Source organism: Macrobrachium rosenbergii, chromosome 8 (genome assembly GCF_040412425.1).
Source record: "Macrobrachium rosenbergii isolate ZJJX-2024 chromosome 8, ASM4041242v1, whole genome shotgun sequence".
Lineage (NCBI taxonomy): Eukaryota > Metazoa > Arthropoda > Malacostraca > Decapoda > Palaemonidae > Macrobrachium > Macrobrachium rosenbergii.
Genome location: NC_089748.1, coordinates 16,910,705 through 16,933,382, shown reverse-complemented (window position 1 = coordinate 16,933,382; position 22,678 = coordinate 16,910,705). Strand labels below are relative to the sequence as shown.

Here is a 22,678-nt window from a genome sequence, read left to right as displayed (position 1 = left end):
ACATATATATATATATATATATATATATATATATATATATATATATATATATATATATATATATATATATATATATATATATATACACACACTTACTGTGTGTGCATGGATTTATATATATGCGTATTTGATTATACCTATTTGTTACATTATTACAGCTAATTAAATTTGTGAATTCTGTTTACATATATATATATATGATTATATACATGTTGTATATATATATATATATATATATATATAAATATATATATATATATATATATATATATATATATATATATATATATATATATATATATATATATATATATATATATATATATATATATATATATATATATATATATATATATATATATATATATATATATATATATATATATATATATATATATGTGTGTGTGTGTGTGTGTGTGTATTTTATACATATTGTGTGTACATATATATGTGTATGTGTGTAATCACATGCATACATACACGCATATTATATATATATATATATATATATATATATATATATATATATATATATATATATATATATATATATATATATATATATATATATATATCATATAAATGATCGTATTTGATTATACACATCTATTTCGTTGTTAAATCTAAGTGAATTTTATGGTTTTAAATTATGTATTTCAATGTAAGTCAGGTTTAAATTAATCAGGCACTTATAACCAAACATTTGTGTATACGACATATTTATTTTGATTGGTCTGACTTTAATGTTTGTTGATGTTCGTAAAGGTATGCATTTTGTCCTTATAATTCCATGTTATTTGTGGGTGTTTTAATTATTCATTATAAATTCATGCGATGGGTGTTGTTTTTGATTAAGCTGGCTTTATGCCGGCACAGGCTCTTGCTCATAGAGTAGCCCGTAAGGGGGGTGGGCTGCGATGTTCAGGGTTGTCCGACTCCATTTATTAAAAAAAAAAAAAAAGTCCTTCATACCTACATGCAAAACAAACACTGAATGTCAAGTGTGTAACATCAATTTAGCCAAAATGATTAATTTAAATGTTAGATATATTGATGTTCAGGTATGTAGTAATGTCCTGTATTTATTAAGTGCACTTTGATGTTAATTAACAACAGAACCATATCGTTCACCAACAGGAAAAGCATTGTCCGTTCTCTGCTTTCTGTGTACAAATATTTCGTTGCAAGATGTCGTCAGCCGTACTGTTAGTTATTTTATGCTCTTCCCGTTTGTTGTGAAGTGCATGATTTATTTGCCTTAATTTGTAAGCTGGTGACGTAAGGGAATTTTCTTGTAAACTGACGTATCTGTATTTTCCCTTCATCTAATTTGTGCCTTGTATACTGTAACCTCGTTGCTTATATTTACCAGAATTTCTGCTGTGCAATTTATTTTTAATTCCAACTCCATTCATTAGTAATTTGGGTCGCTCCTTTTTGATGTTCCTTTTCCACTGTTCTTTGATGTGTCACCTTCTGTACAGTCTCGAATCTTTTGTGTCAGCCTTGTTCCCTTGTAATAGGCAGTTCCTTCCTCGCTTTCGGCTGAACAGGAGACAGTAGAGGCAGTCGTTTAACCATAAAAAAAAGACAACAGTAGGAATTTAGGAGAAAGGAAGAAAACTGCGATGTAGTTGAGAATAGATATAGGGCAGACCCATCTTCTCTGTTTTTTTAATACCTGCGTTGTGTTAATACATGACCTGAAAATCTCAGTCTTTCTTACATTGTTTTTTTTCCAGAGCCAGTTGCTTTATTTTCGCTGTTCGGCCATTAAAAGTATCTGCTTATCACTAAACACGCTCATCTTCGGTTACATCATTTACGTTCCATTTCGCTAATTTTTGCTGTCATTTTTCGTGCTTCCGTTTCCCTTGTTCTCATAACATTGCGTCTTTTTCAAGGTGACCCCCCAGTGGTTTTTCCCCTTTTTTTAATAGGTGTTGCTATGGAAAGGCTTAGGGCTTCCCAACCCGCTTTCGATCTAAAAAAAAAAAAAAATGGCATTGGCGCACAGTCTATGTCTAAAAACTTAATTTCAATTTACAGGTTTGTCTCCAGAATTCAGGGATCTTGATAACTCCTCTTTTCAGTGAACTAGATTCTCGGATTATTTTTCTTTCCTTCATTCCGGTTTTTTTCGATTACTGAGATAGGTTATATATTCTAGTTTTTATTTCATAATGCTCCGAGTAAAAGTTGTATTAATAATAATAATAATATATTATTTTTTATTATTATTATTATTATTATTATTATTATTATTATTATTATTATTATTATTATTATTATTATTATTATTATTATTATTCAGGAGATGAACCCTGTTCATATGGAACAAGCTCACAGGGGCCATTGACTTGAAATTCAACTTCCAAAGAATATGGTGGTCATTAGGAAAAAGTAAGAGGAGATAAAGGCAAATATAGAAAGAAACGGTCTCACTTATTAAAAAAAAATGAAAAAACCAATAAGTAGATAAAATGTATTAAAATGCAAGGAGAATAGTATAAGGGTAGTAATGGACTGCAACTTCGCTTCGACTTCTGAAGTTCCAATTGCACGACAACCTCAGGGAGACTGTTCCACAGTCCAACTGTGTGAGGAATAAAGGACCTCTGAAACTGAGTAGTTCTACAGCGAGGCACATTTACTGCATATTGGTGCTGCTGTTCAGCAAATCTGGGTGCTCTTGGTAGGAAAAGTGACAAACAAGAGACCATCCGTCGATGGTCCAAGTCATAACTGCTAATATTAGGAAACAGAAATCTACCACCACAAACCGCTCTGTCTTAAAGAAATAAATCTCTCGCAGAAGCAGACATCCATACTGGAGAACAGTATTCAAGCAAAGGAAGGACGAATGACTTAAAACAGGTGGCATTGATTTTATCACTGTTATAAATATTTGAGGCATTAGGAACAATACAAAACTTTCGTGCGGCATTTGCTGAAACTTTCATCAGATATTTCTCAAAAGTAAGTTGTGAGTCAGAAGTTACACTTAGAATAGTTAAAGCTTCAGACTCATTTAGCAAAATCCCATCCACCTGGAGGGGAAGATGGGATGGAAAGTCTGTACGAGATCTGCTAATCAACAGTAGCTGGAGTTAAGCCTTACACCCTACCGACTACACCATTCACTGGTCCGGCCCATGTCACGATTGAGACTAAGGGCAGCTTCATTCCTCATAAGTGGAGACTTTACCACATCCACAAGTAGTGTTGCATCATCGGCATACTGAACAATCTTGTTTTCCAGGCCAACAACCATATCACTTTTATACGCTAAAAATAACAGTGGACCAAGAACACCATCCTGTGGAACTCCGGACACAATAGGTTTTGGTTCACTAAAGATCCCGTCAACAGCAACTCGGGGCTGCCTAACTGTAAGGAAATCTTGAAGTAAAACGAAAACATATCCACTCAATCCAAGATTCTGAAGTTTATAATTAAGTGCCACTTGATTTACTAAATCGAAAGTAGCACTAAAATCTGTTTGAATTACTCTACACTCAAACCCTTATCAAGGTTCTCTTGTATATGGCTTGTCAAATTTAAAAGAACATCGCAGGTACTTAAATGCTTCCTATATGCTTGTTTACTATCAGCAAACAATCCTTTAGATGCCACATACTTATATAGTGAATTTAAAGATAAGTTTTTCTACAACTTTGAAGAGCACTTTGAGAATGGAAATTGGCCTGTAGTTGTTGCTGTCAGCAGATATACCATTCTTTGGAACAGGCACTCTGTTGCTAAGAGCTTGTTCTCATCCGCCAAGATACTACGTCGACATAAAATGTATTGAATCTACTAAACTTGGGAGACAACACACTAGAAACCTTTTTGTGCAGTCATACTTTCAGCCCCATCTTCTTCTCGTGTCTAGTATCTGGATCGAGCAATAACAATGTCCATTTTGTAATATCTCCCTTTACTTGATGGCTCCCTAAATTTTTCAGTATATACAGTAATGACACACAGCAGAAGTCTGTCCTCATTTCCAGTGGTCCAGACACTTCTTAATTTGCTTTACATTTCACAGTGTTATGGTGATATGTTTTGTTTAGCTTTTGTGCTCCTGTTTAATCTTTTTTTATTTTCTTAGTTTATTACATCAGTACGAAATTTCTACATAATTTCATGATAGGCGTTTCCCAATTTCAGTTATTTGAACTGATTTCCCTTAAGTTCATCCACCAAACTTTCGGTACATATTGAAAATATTCTTAGAACACCGTCTTATAGATGAAGGGCACTGTGAGATTTATGCACAGGCATTTTTTGATTTGGCACGTTGAATATTAAAAATAAGTTCTGCAACCTCATCCTCGTGGATGTTAAGCTGATGGGATCAAGGCCGTTTCTGGGCAAAGGCCGTATTTAGCAGGACTTCATCATCGTGAAACTTGTAGCCTTTCCCATTGTTTAGTTCAGCTTTTCTGTTTCTTTATCAGATAATATTTTTTTATTATAATTTCAGAGTCCAAATATCCCATCAAAATAATTTCCTAATTTATTTTGTTTATGATCTCATCATCCATTCTAACAGTATTTTAGGATTCCTCAGTTTACGTAGCCCTTGTACCGTTTCCATAGCTTACCTGATGTGTGGTAGAGGTCGCTACTTATAAACCATTGGCTGGAGGGTTCCCTAATGATGACCTGCGATGACCTTTGGTAGAGGTCAGCTAGGCGGCCCACGCACTTGATGGACATAGTAGACCCCTTGAAATGGTGTCGCTTTACGCTCAGAGTTAGTTGGCTGCTGACGCTCTCCAGTTCAGCTGGATTGACGATGCGGTCGATCTCATTCACGTTGTTCGGTTCAGCCTGAAACAAGAAAATCAGTGAAACCTTCGATAGTATAAAGCGATGAAATAAAGATCAGTCACACTAGACATTTGTGCCTACGGTTGCCTACTGAGTATCATTCGCCAGTAACTTTAGGGAGTTTTCGTTTACTGACTTGTAAAGGATCTTGCCAGTATTGCCTTCCAGTCAAATTCTTTGAGGGATATGCAAACTTTTGTTCACTCTGCTTCATTTCACTTAATGATTATTATGTGGATATTTTGTGTAAATCAGATTCAATATTTAAAGAAAGATGTTTAAGATGATGTTTTTCTACATTTCAGACTTCGAGCCACGTAGTAGTTTTGAATGAGGTGTTCAAGAAATTTTCCCAGAGGCCAGAAAATATTATCATATGGAATTAATCCGAAAAAGGCTATGAAGTGTAACACCTTTTCAACAGAATAGTTCCACAGAGTGTGTGAAGAAATGAAAAAATAGTAAATACAGCAAATGAACATGTGTACATAAAATCACTATTAATAGATCAGACTTAATATACGTACATAGTTACATAAATACATACATACACTGTATAAGTAAACCATATATATATATATACGTATATATACACCATATATATGCATACATACTGTATATACATACACCATATATATATATATATATATATATAATAATATATGTATACATATATTATTATTATTATTATTATAATATACATACATATACATATACCTTATATATATACATATATATAAATATATATAAATATATATACACATATAAGTATATATTTATTTATATATATGTTTACATTTATTATTATTATTTTATTATTATTATTCTTATTATTATTATTATTATTATTATTATTATTATTATTATTATTATTATTATTATTATTATTATTATTCAGTAGATGAAACTTACTCAGGGGCCATTGACTTGAAATTCAAGCTTCCAAAGAATGGTGTTCATTGGGTAGAAGTGTTCATTGGGTAGAAGTAAGAGGAAGTAAAGGGAAATACAGAAAGAAGAGATTCCACTTATTAAAGAAGGAAAAATAAATTAATAAATAGATAAATAGATAAAAATGTATTAAAATGCAAGAAGAATAGTATTAGGGTAGTAATGCATTGCATTTTCGCTTGAATTTCTGAAGTTCCAATTGCACGACATCCTCTCGGAGGCTGTTCCACAGTCCAACGGTGGGAGGAAATATATATATATATATATATATATATATATATATATATATATATATATATATATATATATATATATATATATATATATATATATATATATATATACTGTATATATATACACGTAAATATTGTATATACATACATATACATATGCACAAATATATCTAATATATATACACATATATTTATAAATTATATATATATATATATATATATATATATATATATATATATATATATATATATATATATATATATATATATATATATATATAAAGTATGTATGTATTTATGTATCTGTGTACTTACATTAACTCTGATCTACTAGTAGTGATTTCATTTTGTATCTTCATTTGTTGTTTTTTAATTTTTTTTTTTCGCTTTGTTCACACATGGGGACTGTTCTGTTGAAAAAGTGTTACAGTTCATTTTCTCCATCGGGTTATTCTATATGATAATATTTCAGTTACTAATTTGACAGATAATTCAGATACCATCTTCTGATAACTGGTGACTATGCTTTCCCGTATGCTGAAATTCCTTGCTATTTAGATATCTACGCACTCCACCACGAGTGGGTTTATTTCACGGTTATTTGTACGATGCCTTGTTTTTCTGTTGTGTGATGGAGTAAATTATTCAACACCAAACACACAATGATTACCATGACCATGCAGATAGTCTTCTTGAACTTTCCTTCTGGAACAAAAATTGTGTCGACTGATCTTTTACATATACGGTACTTTCAACATTGTCGATCTTATCCAACATCATCATCCAGTATGGTATTGTCAGTTACCTGTAGTATTACGAACGGTCTTTTTCCATTCAATTTCTTTCACTCAAAACTCAAGGTACCTTGTGCGGATGAAGTCATAACCATGGTTGTTGAACTGTATGTCTACTTTCTTGTTAACATTTTCTATCCTGATGCTCTGATAGATTTATAGTTAAATTCCTTGAAGGAAGCCCACATTTTTTATCCTTGTTTATCTGCGAATTCTCTAGGAAATGTCAATGGTCCTAATCCCAGATCTTTTTATTTCTCAGATCTTTCCCTTATTCATAAAATTTCATAAAATATCTGCTCTTAGTGCTGTAGATGCTTACATCCGTGAATACATGCAAGGTTTCTGGCCTGCATTTTAGTTTTAGGTTTGTTTGCTTCTGACAAGCATTTCCTTATGGTTGAATTTTCCTAGTTTTTTCTGACTTGAACCATGAAATTTACTCTTCCACCTAGAAAGATGAATTGGTTCAGTCCATTCGAACATGAATGCAATTGCTCTAATCCTTTAAACTGCAATCCTGTTGCTGCAACCTCTACCGTAGTATTGTTGCAGCTTTGACAGCTACACCATACCCATCTTTGAAATTCCTCGAGCCTAACTCTTCTATTTTTCGTCATCACTGTTGCTTGTACAAACAGTATTTTCTTACGACTTCCTTTCCTTTCTTAATTGTAATTAGTCATCGTTTTGTGAATTTAAAGGGGCTCCATTATCATTATTCTATATCTTAAAGCCGATAATACTTGATCTTGAATCTTATGGCTTTACACCTTTTGTAAACTCCGCATAGCCTTTTATATAATTATTGTTGATAGCACAGCTGATCATCTTCCCATTTCCAATGCTGTCTATACCGTAATGATCATGCTCCCACCAAAACTTTCCCTTTAGTAACGATCTTTTCCAGTGTAACTCTCTTCTGTTAGGGCCTTTGATGATGGGTCAACATTAAGTTTTTCTTTTCTTTTCTCATCTTAGTCATCGACTGTCTAGTTTGTCATATTCAGTTTCGAAATGCATTTTGTTCATTCAGCCATTTTAATTTGTAGAGCAAATTTCAGTGGTGTTTACGTAAGTAGACTGGCTTCGAGCGTTGTAATACTGTTTTTCAAGTGAGTTGCCCTCTACTCTCCCGCCTTGTATTTGAATTTTGCTTGAGGGAAATGTGCTGGTGAAGCAGGATTGGTTCTGGGCACTCAATGGTTGGATAATCATAACTTAATGCCAAATATAAGTCATACATTAAGTCTTGTACCAGTCTGTTGGATATGGTCAGTACTTATTTAGTTGACTACAAAGGAATGTCAAATGCCATTGGTGTATGAGCTCCTGTGACGATTTGTTTGGGTCTTAGCATGATGCTAGTAGTCTCCGGTAGAAAAAAAAAAAAAAAAAAAAAGCTTAGAAACATGGGGCAGATATTTGGAGACCAGCATGAGTGGTTTTGGGCCGCACTGAGCGATAGAAAAGCCTCTAGAATAGGTCTTTGTTTCTTCCTTCCAGTTGCTGAAACTTTACGTTATATTTATCTGTCCTTGCTTTCAGTGTGGTTTCCTGTTTGGGATCTTTCAATAGAATAGTTTAAAACAGTTAAGGAAGTGACACCACCCTTCTCTCTCTTTCTCTAGAACTTTTTTATCTCTGTTGCAGTGTATTCCTTGCTGCCCTTCGTTTCCCATATCAGCTTACCTTTTCGCCTTTTAATTAGTAGATCTAAAAAAAATATAGTGCATTCTCAGGTGGCATCGTAACATCTACCAGACCATCACGTCTGACATATATTCTTATGGTATCAGCAGTAATCCCCGAATTGATGAGTCAGGTAATTATTTTTAATTTTCCTTTTACCGAAAGGATTGGGGATTCTTCCCTCCACCATCCATTTTCCAGGAGGTAGATCTGTCGCTTCAGGATTAAACACCAGTTTTCAACTCTCGCCTCTTCCCATTTTAGTGGATCTTAAAAAGATGGTTTTCAGTTGCCCTTACCATTAGAAAACTGTAAATGGGTTCTAGTACACTTCGATTTGAAGGATTTGAACTTCTAAGTAGTTTGAATTGCCAGCTGGGATCAGGGTGACAGAAAATAGAGGAGATTTTGACTGAAGGTGAACCCAGAGAAGGGTTCGAAAGCTTATATAAAATTCTACTCGAGCCTTTAACAATTATATTATTGTGGACCCTTTAGAACAAATTGTTAATACCTTTGTTTATGTAACTAGTTGAAAATTTGAACAGAAGTAATGGTTTAGATGATAGTGGAATATAACAGCAGGAGCTTTTATTTTTAAATAAACTCTAACCATTTGATTTTCATAAAACTGGGATAAAAAATAAGTTCACAGTAATCTTGTAATAGATGATTATCGTTCCATTTAGTTTTGATCGAAATGTGAATTTTATTGCAGATCCCTTCATATGGATGTTGTATGTAGATTTAAGACTTTAGCAAAACAGTGATAACCCTTGGAAATATTGAGTAACGTAAGTTTGGAAAGGAATAATTGGAAATTAATACTTCAGTTTTATATCTCGGTATACAAATATGCCAGCCACAGAATCCACACAGAAGGTATTTATCATTGTTTTTGCAATTCAAGCCACAAGGAAAAGAAAATAGGCCCTTGAATAGTGGCAGTAGTATGGAATTTGAGGTAGGCTGAGGAGAAAAATGCAGTAAGAAATGTATTCTCAGATCTGTATGCACTAAAACTCCTCAATGATGAAGTGTTTAAAATTCATTAAAGAATCTAAATAAGAAAGTAACGTTTCTGAGAGTAACTTTGCAAAAGACGGGTTCGGTAGTTATTTATAAAGAGGTCGTATTTATTGTCTGTAATAGCTTTTAGTTATATCCCCAAAGAGTAATAATTTAAGATTTTGAGCGTAATTTTACCACACGAAAATGTTCCAGTAACTGGAAAAATGGAGCAGAAAAGTGTCAGTTACCAGAAACGGAACGTTCTCAGAGGAAGGTAGGAAAATCATTGAGAGCAAAGGTGGTGTAATTACAGTGAAAGCTTGAGATGGCAGTTGGAAGGCTAAGCTCAAAGATTGAAGGGATTCAGCTATGCTAATAGAAAGTGCTTTGAATGAAACACCGTTTACAGGGAAGAGATTGAAAAATCCTTTCGTATGGCATAACAAAACGCGCAAAGTTGAAAAGGTCTTGAAAATATGTTGAGTAGTTTTGAGCAAAATGCAAGTAATTACTCAAATGGCATTGTTGTATTACACACTTAGCATAATTACAGTTCTTGAAAGAGAAATGATGGCTGAAGTACTAGGGAGTGTGAAAGATTGTTTTTCGGAAGTATGAAATAACACCTGGAATATAGAAATAGAGTTAGTGAAAAGCATTAATAGATGGTATTAACCGACTTAGTGGCCGTAATGATTACGCATGAAAGAGCGCCTTTTACGTACTGTGAAGCTCAAATGAACAGTCGAAGAACAGAAATAGTTAATTGTGATTAGGTATTATGCTTATTATACTTTGAAGTTCAGAGAAAGTATTCAGTATAAGAAATCCAAGAGCTGCTGAGATGTAAACAAGTATCCAGTTGAAGAATGTTAGCAGTGAATAAGAGCGGCAAACTGGAAGATACGAGGGAATGATTATTTATTCTTGTGTGTTTACTATTAAGACATTCATCAGAGTATACCGAGCGAGACAAACGAAAGCATATGAGCTAGCTCTCTCTCTCTCTCTCTCTTACATATAAACATGTATGTATATAATTTATATATATATATATATATATATATATATATATATATATATATATATATATATATATATATATATTATGTATATATGTATGTGTGTATGAATGTATGTTTGTTCGTGCACGCGCGTGTTCGCGTATGAGTGCTTCTGTCCGTGCATGCATGTTGTTGGATGTAATGATGAGATGAGAAGTGGCTGTAAGTATTTCTGAATATTATTTGGTTGAAGCTAAAGTTTAAGTAGAAGAACTGGAAAGGAAAGAGTAAAATTCAGATGTAAATGTAATTAAAGCAAGTGAATTGGATGAGAATACAGTAAGAGTAGCATCAAGCAGAAAGTGGATGAGCCGTGGGTTAAAGACACGGTGGAAAGATTAGATGGATAGAGTATGTAAAATACAAGTGTGTTGGGCCTGAGTACAATAGGAAGATTTTTGTTGCAGGAGAGTAGGAAAAGGAAATATATACATGCTTAAATACGGTTCTTGGAAATACGTACCTCGTGATCATTAATATACCAGGTGAGGGCGATTGGGGGTTTTGCAAAGGGCGCTGTACAGTTTAGCTTGATCAGGTCATTGAGGTGGTAGTACTCTCGACTCCCAGTCAGCAGGGGACGTTCGTTCGGCACGACTGTTGAAGAAAAAGATCGATCCTTTAGGCAATAGGTAACTGATGAGTTGAGTAAGGGCTACGGATCCTAAATAGTTGTTAACACAAATAAAAACTTCATTAAATCCTGAGTTTGAAATATATTCAAGGTGATTGTTCATAGCTTTTTGTCTTGTCCTGGTCATCATATTTTTATGTAAAATGTTAGTTTAGTTTTTATAAACCTGCTGTTAATGGTACATGATGAGAGTGTTAATATACAAAATAATGGTATGGAAGTATGTATCCGCACGTCAGATATTGAAATCACATACGTGCTTATTTTTGTTATCAATTCGTCCCCGCCTTATTCATCCTCCCCTTCTTATTGTTAATAAAATCATGGCTTTCCTTACAGAGTAAAATTGTTTCAATTTGTGTATTTAATTATTAATCGTCGTACTGTGTGGCAAGAATCACTAGAGCTGCCAAATATTCATTTCGTGAATGGATACACTCTTGGTTTCGTTTTCTTTTACCGTGAAAGGTGTACAGAAGTAAGGTAATAAAACCTTGACAAGTCATAATTTCATTTCATATCTGCAGGAAATTATCACAAATAAAGGTGGGTTTACACTGGATTATGGCGGGTTTAAACTGGATTTATGGGTTGTTGGGGGTGAAGCTTGGCTTAAGCCAGCACGGACTCTTGCTCTTGACGTATCCTGTTACTCAGTGGACGGACTAGGTGTATAAGTGTGAAGTTGTTGGAGGACATTTCGATTTCAGGTATATTATGCACCATCACAAACTTCGTTTTTTGATGGCTGATGTCCCCTCCCCTCTCCAAACTCTTTTTCCAATGCAGTGGCTGACCTTTGAGCATTGCTTCAGTGCCCCAGGGGTGCCTTTCTTTTGCGGTAGGTGTGTTCTTGGTTCTGTTAGTGCCACTTGTATAGGTCTCCTGGCGATGGTGGGAAGAAGAAACATCTCCTGTGCAACTCTTAGCCATGGTATGGAACACATTGTATACGGCATGTCGCACCGCAAACTATCCCAGAAAGTTATTAACGAGATACTTCTCGATAGACACAAGATACATCCTAAAGCGTCATTAGCCCGCAGAAATAAGGATGTCAATATCATACAAGAAAGGCCGGCAATTTGGTGCTTCTGGAATCGCCAGGCACCAAAGAGATTCAAAGGCTTTGGCAGAAAAACCTCAACCATTGCATAATGCTCCTTGAGCCATCACCCCCGTAGGGAGGTAGTGACCTCAGTGCACCTCTTGCGACGCACTGTAGGCATTACTTTAGGTTCATTGCAACGTTTCTTCGGCCCACAGCTGCAACCCCTTTCATTCTTTTTATTCCGCCTCCGTTCGTATTCTTTTTCTTTCGTCTTACCTTCCATCCTCTCCTAATAATTGTTTCATAGTGCAACTGCGAGGTTTTCCTCTCGTTACACCTTTAAAACCTCCTCTACTCTCAATTTTCCTTTCAGCGCTGAATGACCTCATAGGTCCCAGCGCTTAGCTTTGGTCTAAATTCTATATTCTGTTCTATTCTTAAACCATCCCAGAACTTTTCACAGGAGGCGTTCCTTCTGACCCACTACCATCCAGTGACCCACACAAGTGATGTGAAAATACCAGTACAAAATAAGGAACTATGCCGATGGCACTAACTGAACCAGGAGGAGTAAGAACCGTGTTGGGGGAAGACCAACTTAATCTCATACAGTAGTCGATTTCAGTTATCATATCCTGGTGAAATGAGACAAAACGTCAGTTTTTGTTATTTTTGTGATTTTTTTTTTTGTCTTGTTTAGATCTTGGGGAAATAGGTATAGGTAATTTTTGTCATACCCTACAGAAATACTATTTTTGAGGTGACTATCATATTAACGCGCAAGTGGTATATGGCCTGCAGAGAAAAAAATAAACGTAAAACCTAAGAAAATTAAAAGTAACGTTTACTCCGTTTTGCAGTGAAAAGATAATTATGATGAAGGGTAATTGCTACAGCAGCTGCAATCAACTTTTTGATTTGTATTTTCTCAAAAAATGAATTATGTTGTTTGAAATATATATTTGTATTCATTGTGCTGAGCAATTGACTTTAGTATTACAGCGCTAAGTAAGGGTCTTCCACCAGATTGTAATTATTATTATTATTATTATTACATAATAATAATAATATGCATATCTGTAGATTTCTTTCTCCAATTGAAGACACATGCTACTATGAGTATTTTTTAATTATTATTATTATTATTATTATTATTATTATTATTATTATTATTATTATTATTATTATTATTATTATTATTCGCCTGTTTTGCTCAGACATAATGTTTAGTTTTGACTGATTTCATGACTGGACGCATGTTAGTGACCTCGATCCATTTGTCCAAATAAAAAAAAATTATGATGTCAGTATCTCAGTATTAAATAAAATTGCTTACTGTATGATTTACTTAAAGATTTTTTTTCTGATTTGTTAAATTCATTAGTTATACTCTAAAATGAACAGAAAAAAAAGATTAGTCGGTAGATGAAATTATTTTTAACTGTCAAAGTGAATTAGGTAAATTTTCTGGAAAAATTAGAAACTGCGAATAATTTCTATACATCACAAAATAGATGGTTCCAAATTTGAGTGGCATGATTTGCATACAAGGTGAAATTTTTTACAGCGAATTGGACATAATTTATTTAATTTTCTGCTTCTTATTATCATTAATGTTGGTATTATCCATTCTTCCCGTTAGACTTCATAGATGTGTCAAGGTTGTCTTTTATTTCGTTAACTGAATAACTGGTTTATGTTAACTTGGCTTGTTTTTTATTTTTTTTTCATTTATAGTTCTCCAAACTCTATGCAACTTATTGTATTAACTCAATGTTCACTTGATCTCTGGACAGGGTTTCATGAAGTTGTCCTAATTTTCAAAATCAGATTTTTTTTTTTTCCAATGAGAACGGTCAAAACATCCACATTTAGGAACCTTTTAGCAAAATGATTTCTTGGCTGACTCTTCTTAATTTCAAAGTTACACTTTTGGTGTCCCAAAACGAACCAAAAATTGTGAAAGTTGGCTGACAGAAAATGCTGCGTGTTCTAACCATGCACGAAATAGGAAAAATCTCCTGCCAAATCGGTTGCAAATCAGTCCTGGCAATTTACTGACGCGATGGATGTGTCCCGTGCAAAAGTGAGTTTGCAGAGAAAAAGCAAAAAAATTTTTCGGTAAAAGTTAAGTTTAAAAACTTTAACAAATTGGCAAAACTTACTTAGAAAAATTTTGCTCTTATAGAATGCTAACACTAAAAAATACTGAAGTAATTTGTAATGATTGCAAACATATGTCGCAGAATTTTATTCTCGGTGAGGATCTGTCGAACTTTTTATGAGGCGTGTAAAAATATTCTCAAATCGGCAAGTTTTGTAATGGGATAATTTGCTCCAGAATGTATGTGGCAAAGTATAGGTCATTTCTATAGTGCTGCTTTGAATTGTAGCAATAATGTTAATAATAATGCTTTGAATGATTTATGATAATCGTCAATTAATGTAATCTAAGTTCTTTTTGTAGCAATGATAATCATCAAGTAGCATTATTTGAAATTCATTTTGCAGTAGATCCTCGAACACCATTAGCTCAACTGCGAGTTATTACAATTGCAAACAAGTACAATTAGTATTCATTCGTTTCCAGGCCTTTTTACACCGCTTACATCAAGATTAGCCGTTATATTCCTGACAGTGCCGTCATGCTGGTAGCATTTGCCTTCATAAATGGAATCATTAGATTGTTTATTAGTAATATTTGTTGTAGTAGTAATATCATTAATAAATGTTACTTGTTACCTGTATCATTTATAGTTATTTTGAACAATAATTACGTTCTGTTTCTGTACTTTAAAATTGTTTGTGAGATACGTAGCAGTTAGCTTTTTTCGATATGCAACATGTTGCCGACACAATAAATGACTTTGCCAGATAGTTGAAATACTCTCTGTTCCCTCTTGTTTCCAGCTTAGTCTTTCCTTCAACAACTGCACAATCTTAAAGTCTTTCCTTCGAGGAGGTCCCCATTATCAAATTGTAAAAAGTTCTTGTACACTGAATAGTGATGTTGTCTTTGGTCATTCCTGCCCCATAGACGCTTCGACCGGAATGAAAACAAATCTCAGCCTTTCAAGTAAGGAAGTCTTTCGGTTTCATCAAAGAGAGAGAGAGAGAGAGAGAGAGAGAGAGAGAGAGAGAGAGAGAGAGAGAGAGAGAGAGATTTTTTGTAGATGGGTTAAGTCAGCTCCTTCATCAACAATGAAAACAGATTAACAGCCAGATCTATTTCCACGGAAAGTTTTAATTGAGACTTTGATCATTATCCGTTATGCATACCGTCATACCAGGTGAATAAATGAGCGCTGTTGGAATTTCCGGTCATTTACATTTTTCTGTTTTTCCTGTTTCCCACTTTCATTCTGCTTACTGTTTGTTCCCTGTTACACTGTGGTTGATAACACTGTTGCCTCATTGTTGATTATTAATGAAGAAAATAGTGGTAATAACATTAGACAGAGTGGTAGTATTGTAGTAGTGATAGTAAAACTCTTCACGAGGCCATATTTTCTTATCAGTTTACATTGGAACAAAATGAAGCTTAAAACACCCAAGATTGCCTGTAATAGTCTTCCGTCCTAGTGGACCCCCCCCCCACACACACACACAGACGCGCGGGCACGCGCGCACAAATGAGAAAACTAGTTATGCATAATTTCGTTTATGTATAAACAATGACATAAAGACAATTATATAGTGACAAACTGCAGAAAACATTACTTGACATTATGCAAGAGCGGTGGCCTGCGTCAAAAAATTATGTTCCTCCTAATATTTTTATTTTCACATGAAATATTTATTTGTAGTTTCTTTCATATCATTGACTTGGTTTAAGTGTCTGTTCCTTTTGTTTGAAAATTTAAATATCGATTACTGCAGAACTCACGAATAAAAATTCGTGAGTTCTGCGGTAATTGATATTCCTTGGAAAAGATCAGCATTGTTGTTATGGTGAGAATATAAAGTCTTCTAGATTTATTTTCTGATTTGTCTACTACTTTTGAGGAGCCACGGTTAAACAGACTATTGAACGTAATGTGTTTAAGAATCTCATTTACATTATAATTATGTGGTGTGGCTTTTTTGGGTGATATTGTTGTGCTAGAAGCAATTTTGTTGAGTGGTTTGAATCAGACCTTAATGCATAAGTCAGCTCGAAAACGATTTATCATTACAGTCTCTGAAAATAACGCGTGGTTGATTTATGCATGCGGGAAGCCATTCCCAGAAAAAAATAAGCAGCTTAAGGAAGTTTGTGATTTTAAGTAGATTAAGAAAAAGCCAATGTATACAACAAATTTAAGTGAGTAAATACAGAACAGAAGCTTTCTACCTTCACTAAGGTCCTCTTCAGCTGTACTGAGAAAAAATTAAAGTTTACAAAGACAAAAAAGTACAAATCCATAATTTTTAAAAGGGCAATATAAAAAAATTATGGATTAGTACTTTTTTGTCTTTGTAAACTTTGCATTTTTTCTTAGTACAGCTGAACAGGACCTTTAATAACTTAAATTTTTTTATAAAGTGACTTTTTCTTAACCATCCAAGACAAACACGAAGAATGTTTTCATCACTGGATTATAAGTAGGCCTTACTGCATATGTCGTCACGCAGTACATTTGGCACTTGAATATTGAAAAATGTTATGTTATCTTAAAACATAAGTAATCTTATCTTAAACCCATAAGTAATCTTATCATAAAACATAAGTACAATTTATTGTAAAGTGCTTTTTATAAAAGTACTGCAGAGGGAAGAATTAGGTTATACAGTTTTTATTTTTTATTTTTTAGTTTTCTTGAACATAAGGGTGTCTTACCATAATACGTAGGGATGTATTGTTATTTCTTATAACAGTTGCAGATATCAAAGAAAAATCGCCGTTTTTAATGGAATGGCGTGTTTCTTCCGAACGCTTCTTTCATTTCCCATGCATAATGTGGGTTCATATAGAAACTGATAATTTTTATTTGGAACTGGTCGTGTGTACATGGAAATATACATCTGAAAGAAATTGCAACCACTTCGACTAAAGTAATTAAAATTTTGAAGTATATTGAAGATAATGGTCTGAAATGAGAAGTATGTAAGAAATTGTTGTTTAGTTTATCCTTTAAATAAAACAATCAAGAAATTCCTTTACCTGATACAACTGAAAATCCCATACGATTGATTTTAGGTCTGTTTTAGAAAATAAAGCTATTGTTTCAGTTCAGAAGTTTGGTAAAAGCAGCATTCCCAGTAGCAGAAATGCAAGGGGAACGTCACTGAAAAACTGTCCTTTTCTGATGTAGTAGTAGTTTGGGTATATTATTTTAAATATTGCCTCTCCGATAGTAGCAGTAAAAGTAGTAGTAGTAGTAGCAAAGAAATCGAGACGGGTCTCAGCGTTGGAATTATCAATTTACAAAGTTCATAATAGAGTTTTATGAAAAAATAGAGCAGATAATTTATACCCCGTGATGGCCGAGGTCATTGAGGGATTATCCGGCTGATATTAATTGAACAATTATATTTTCTCGCTTCATGCTCTTACAGCGCCATGTGTCATGGTTTAAGCAATTTGGGGAAAGGAAGAGCTCACTACCTCATACACAAGTACGCATATATACTATATGTGTGAGTACATTATATATACAGTATGTATATAATATATATATATATATATATATATATATATATATATATATATATATATATATATATATATATATATATATATATTATATATGTATATTATTATATATATATATATATATATATATATATATATATATATATATATATATATATATTATATATATATATATATATATATATATATATATATATATATATATATATATATATATATATATATATATATATATATATATATATATATATATATATATATGTATATATATATATATATATATATATATATATGTATGTGTATATATATATATATATATATATATATATATATATATATATATATATATATATATATATATATATATATATATAATGTATACAGAACTTATGTATAAATGTGTTTGTGAATGAAATGAAATACTGCTCCAGCGGATGCATAAGCACTGTCTCAAGGCAGAGGTGGGTTGTGAATACTTGTTGGGAAGAAATGCCCTCTCCTTTTCAGGTCTCGCCAGTTACACTTGTATCGTAGCTGGATCCTGGGAAATAGACCTGTAACATTCTCGATGCTGTACATGGCTTCAAAATTCCGAAATTGTGATATATATTTTTGTTGCAAAAATGGAGAAAAAATGTATCAAGTTTTGAGTTTTAAATGTGTGGGAATATCGTACAGAAGGCACTCATGATAGCTGTAGTGTGTAAAGGAAGCTGGATGTTATGAGACAAAGTAAGAGCAACGTGAAAGGGAGTGGGATCAGAACGGGGAAGGAATAGGGGATTTTACTCAGAGAATATTCATAAATATGGTCGGAAAACAGAAAATGGCAGTGAATGGAGTTGGTTAGATTCTGTTGTACAGAGTAGATGGAAGACTACTATCCATTTCAGACACCTCCCGCTAATTTTTGGTAATATCACTGGTGCATTGTAAAATGGTTTTAGTTAAGGCGTTTACTCTTGACTTACATGGTGTTGCCAAGCATCACCAAACTATGCATTCGAGCGTCCTTTATCACCATCCCGCCCCTCCTTCCCCCTTCCCCTCCTCATCCCTCCCTCAACCCACTTTCCTGGCCTCCCCATCTCTGGCCCCCCTCCCTTTCCTATCTATGGTGGTAGCAGACGTTCGGTTGTGTAGATTAGTCCTCTCCGACTTGTGCAACTTGGCTTTTAAAAGTCAAGAGTAGACGTCTTAACTAACATCTTTTGGTAATGCGCTATATTACCAAAAATTAGCGGGAGGTGTCTTGTACACTGTGTCAAAGTACCATTTTGATCAAATAATTAGTTTGAAAGATATTTGAGAAAAACGATAACTCGCGGTCCATGAAATGGATAGTAATGTGGTGGAAGTAGTAGTGAGGAAGGGGTATCTGGAGGTATCTCTGATCAGAGCAATGTTGTAGGTAAAGTGAAGCTTGGAAACAGTTTTAGTTGGAGCAAATTAGAGTAAACTGTGGTTATAAGTGTAACTAAGAAAGACCTGAACAGAGCAAAAACGGAGAAGATAGCTGAAAAACTGGGCTAGGATTACAAATGCCCTGTGGAAGAAGTTTAATAAATATCCAAAGTTAAGTGCTGGTGATGCAAATCAGAAGGAACGATTTTGCTGTTGTAAGCAATTAAGAAAATGAAATGACAACAGGGAATGGTGGAACAACAAAGTGAGTGGTTTAGAGAAGGAAAAAGTTGATTGTTTGAATTTCAGTTGCTTTACGGAAGAGATCATGAAGAGATCTACAGAGAAAGGAGAAATGGTATGAAAATGTGATTGCAATTCTATGGAAATTTTCCAGAGATAAAAAAATTGTATTTAAGGGATGCAAATGCCGAAAGTAATGTTAATGAACAACTATATCTTAGAAAAAGACACAAATACATGTTTTTATTTGTTGATGTAACATCTTGAAGAGTTGCCGAACACCGACGATAGAAGAAAAATAGGCGTGAATGATGAAAGAGTGCAAGGGTTAAATAAATATGAGAATGTCTATAGGAGTTTCAGGTGAGCATAACAGGAACGCGGTTCAGTGACAGTAGTGTAACCGAATAGCTGATTAGATGTTTACCTGTGAAAAGTTAAGTATACCTTAGTTTAACCAGACCACTGAGCTGATTAACAGTTCTCCTAGAGAGGGCTGGCCCGAAGGATTAGACTTATTTTATATGGCTAAGAACCAGTTGGTTACCTAGCAACGGGACCTACAGCTTATTGTGGAATCCGAACCACATTATACCGAGAAATGAATTTCTATCACCAGAAATAAATTCCTCTAATTCTTCATTGGCCGGCTGGAGACTCGAACGTGGGCCCAGCAAAGTGCTATCCGAGAAATATACCGACCCGTCCAACGAGGAACTTTGTTTACCGGTGTTTGAGGTTAAAAGTGGTAAAGGTTAATGTTAGAATTTTAGAATATGAGAATGCTCAGTTCATTTTGGAAGGGTTATTATGGATTTTTGTTATCGAGAAAGATAGATTACAGACACATTGATAGTGGAAATTAAATATTTGTGTGAGAAAATGATAAATAAAAAAAAAAACTGTAGGTAGCATTCCCCCTTTGGCAAAAATCCTCAGGAAGGGATGCACATGGGAGTTGTTAAGGTTGTTAAAAGTTAAAGGTTTTTCTTTTGATGAAGGTAAAGCTTTTGAGAGAATACAAAAATGAGAAGGGGACTGTCTTCGTGTAAAATTACGTCCCGGTCAAGTCCCTATAAGAGAAAACAAGTAGAAATGCAAAAAAATTTTCTTCGGCCCAATCGAGCTTTCACTATAGCGCACGGGTATAATGCTGTATAAGCCGCGGCCCGTGAAAATTTCAGCCACGGCCCGGTGGTGGCCTGTCCTATAGCGTAGCCTCGGTAGTTTTTAAGATCTGAGGGTTGACAGAAAAAGTGCGGACGGACAGACAAAGCCATCTCAATAGTTTTCTTTTACAGGAAACTAAAAGTACAAAACTTTTTTTTTCTTACATGTAAGAACTGTTTTGAGATTTCAACTCACAAATTTTAACAAATCTCCCCCAACTCTCATTAGTCCTTTCAGGTTCTCGGAAGATTCTTTTATCGGTATATCTGCGTAAATGTTGAATGATATACAACGTAATGAAGAACTTTCCCTGACACTCTTTGAGCTATTCTAGAATCTTACTATTCTGATACGTATACTCCAAGCCTACGTGAGATGCATGTTCCTTATCAATCATCTGTTTCTCAGATTCGCACCGATTCTTTTGATTACTTCCATGAACCCTTTCCTTTGCAACTGCTGAAAGCCTTATCAAAACCAGTAAAATACATCCAATTCCAGTTATGTTCGAAAAGTCTCTCGTCAGAATCCGGTGGCTATTGCTTCCTTTGTCATAAATCACAATGTACAGTAAGATCAAACAGTCTATCCTATTATGCCATTTCCTTGTCAAGATCCCTGATACATGATATTGGTCCAAACTTAAATTTCTTTTCCCAAAATACTTGGTTGCTTTTGATTTCTTCAGAATTGTGATCATGAAGATTGGAGTCTCATAGTTTTATATGTTGCAATAACCTCTCTCTCTCTCTCTCTCTCTCTCTCTCTCTCTCTCTCTCTATATATATATATATATATATATATATATATATATATGTATATGTATATATATATAGATAGATATATATAATATATATATACTGTATTTATCAGGTTTTCCTTCAAAACAATTTTAATATATATATATATATATATATATATATATATATATATATATATATATATATATATATATATATATATATATATATATATATATATATATATTATATATACAGTATATATATATATATATATATATAATATATATATACACAGTATACACACACACATATATATATATATATATATATATATATATATATATATATATATGCATATATATATATATATATATATATATATATATATATATATATATTTATATATAATTTTTCCTTCAAAACACAAACAATTTTACTGAAGTATTATCTGGTGTTGGTGTTTTATCATTTTAACTTTTATGTATTTACTTTTTTTTAAGTTTGTTGTTCAAAAGGTCCAACCGGTGAAGCTCATGGTAATTTTTCTATTTCTCAAATTCGACTGAAAAAGCTTTTGTCTCGTTGTTTATCAGTTTACTGTCTATCTCTTCCTTGTCTATACATATCTAAGTTTTTGTCTTTCTTTTCTATCTGTTTAACATTTATACTTTGTATATGAAATATTTTTACTCTGTATATGAAATATTTTTTTCACATATTACATCCCCAATTCTGTTTTCAGTCAGTCTTTTGCACTCTTTGTTGCCTTCTGCGATACTTAAGTTTTCTTTATTTATTATTGAATTTAGTTTGGTATCATTTCTGTTTTCAATGTTTTCCCTGTGTTGTCTTCGTAACTCTCAGCTTGCATCCTTTAGTGTTTGTCTCCTCATTTCCAGATCATTACTTGTGTGTTCAGTCACCAAATTGAACTCAGGGATTTTAACGTAATGATTGCCTGAGAACTCTCTTCCCCGAAACTACCACACGCTCAGAGTTCTGTTACCAGTTTTAAAAAAACTTCCTTCATTAATACTTTTATCTTTGATACTCTATCATATCGTACCAATTACAAGCAAATGACACTCTTAACATATCCTACCCATTACAAGCAAATGGTTTTTAGGGAACTGTAGTCCAACTTGGAAGGTTCTGAAAACTCCTGTCATTGCAGTCCAGGGGTTTTGCTCGACATCCCATTAATTCTGTTGCTT

At 33.5% G+C, this 22,678-nt stretch overlaps 1 protein-coding gene and 1 long non-coding RNA gene across 2 annotated transcripts in view; one reads left to right on the top strand and one right to left on the bottom strand.

The window, feature by feature from the left end:
- The window catches only part of LOC136840620 (cell adhesion molecule 3-like), a 196,968-nt gene that overhangs the window by 1,732 nt on the left and 172,558 nt on the right, over positions 1-22,678 (bottom strand). The window contains exons 5-6 of the mRNA XM_067107331.1: positions 11,048-11,181; positions 4,611-4,839 (exon numbers count right to left, since the gene is read on the bottom strand). Coding sequence (XP_066963432.1) covers positions 4,611-4,839; positions 11,048-11,181 — 363 coding nt within the window. The remainder of the gene's footprint in view (positions 1-4,610; positions 4,840-11,047; positions 11,182-22,678) is intronic.
- The window catches only part of LOC136840621 (uncharacterized), a 125,319-nt gene that overhangs the window by 37,611 nt on the left and 65,030 nt on the right, over positions 1-22,678 (top strand). The gene's annotated exons all lie outside the window — the stretch shown is intronic.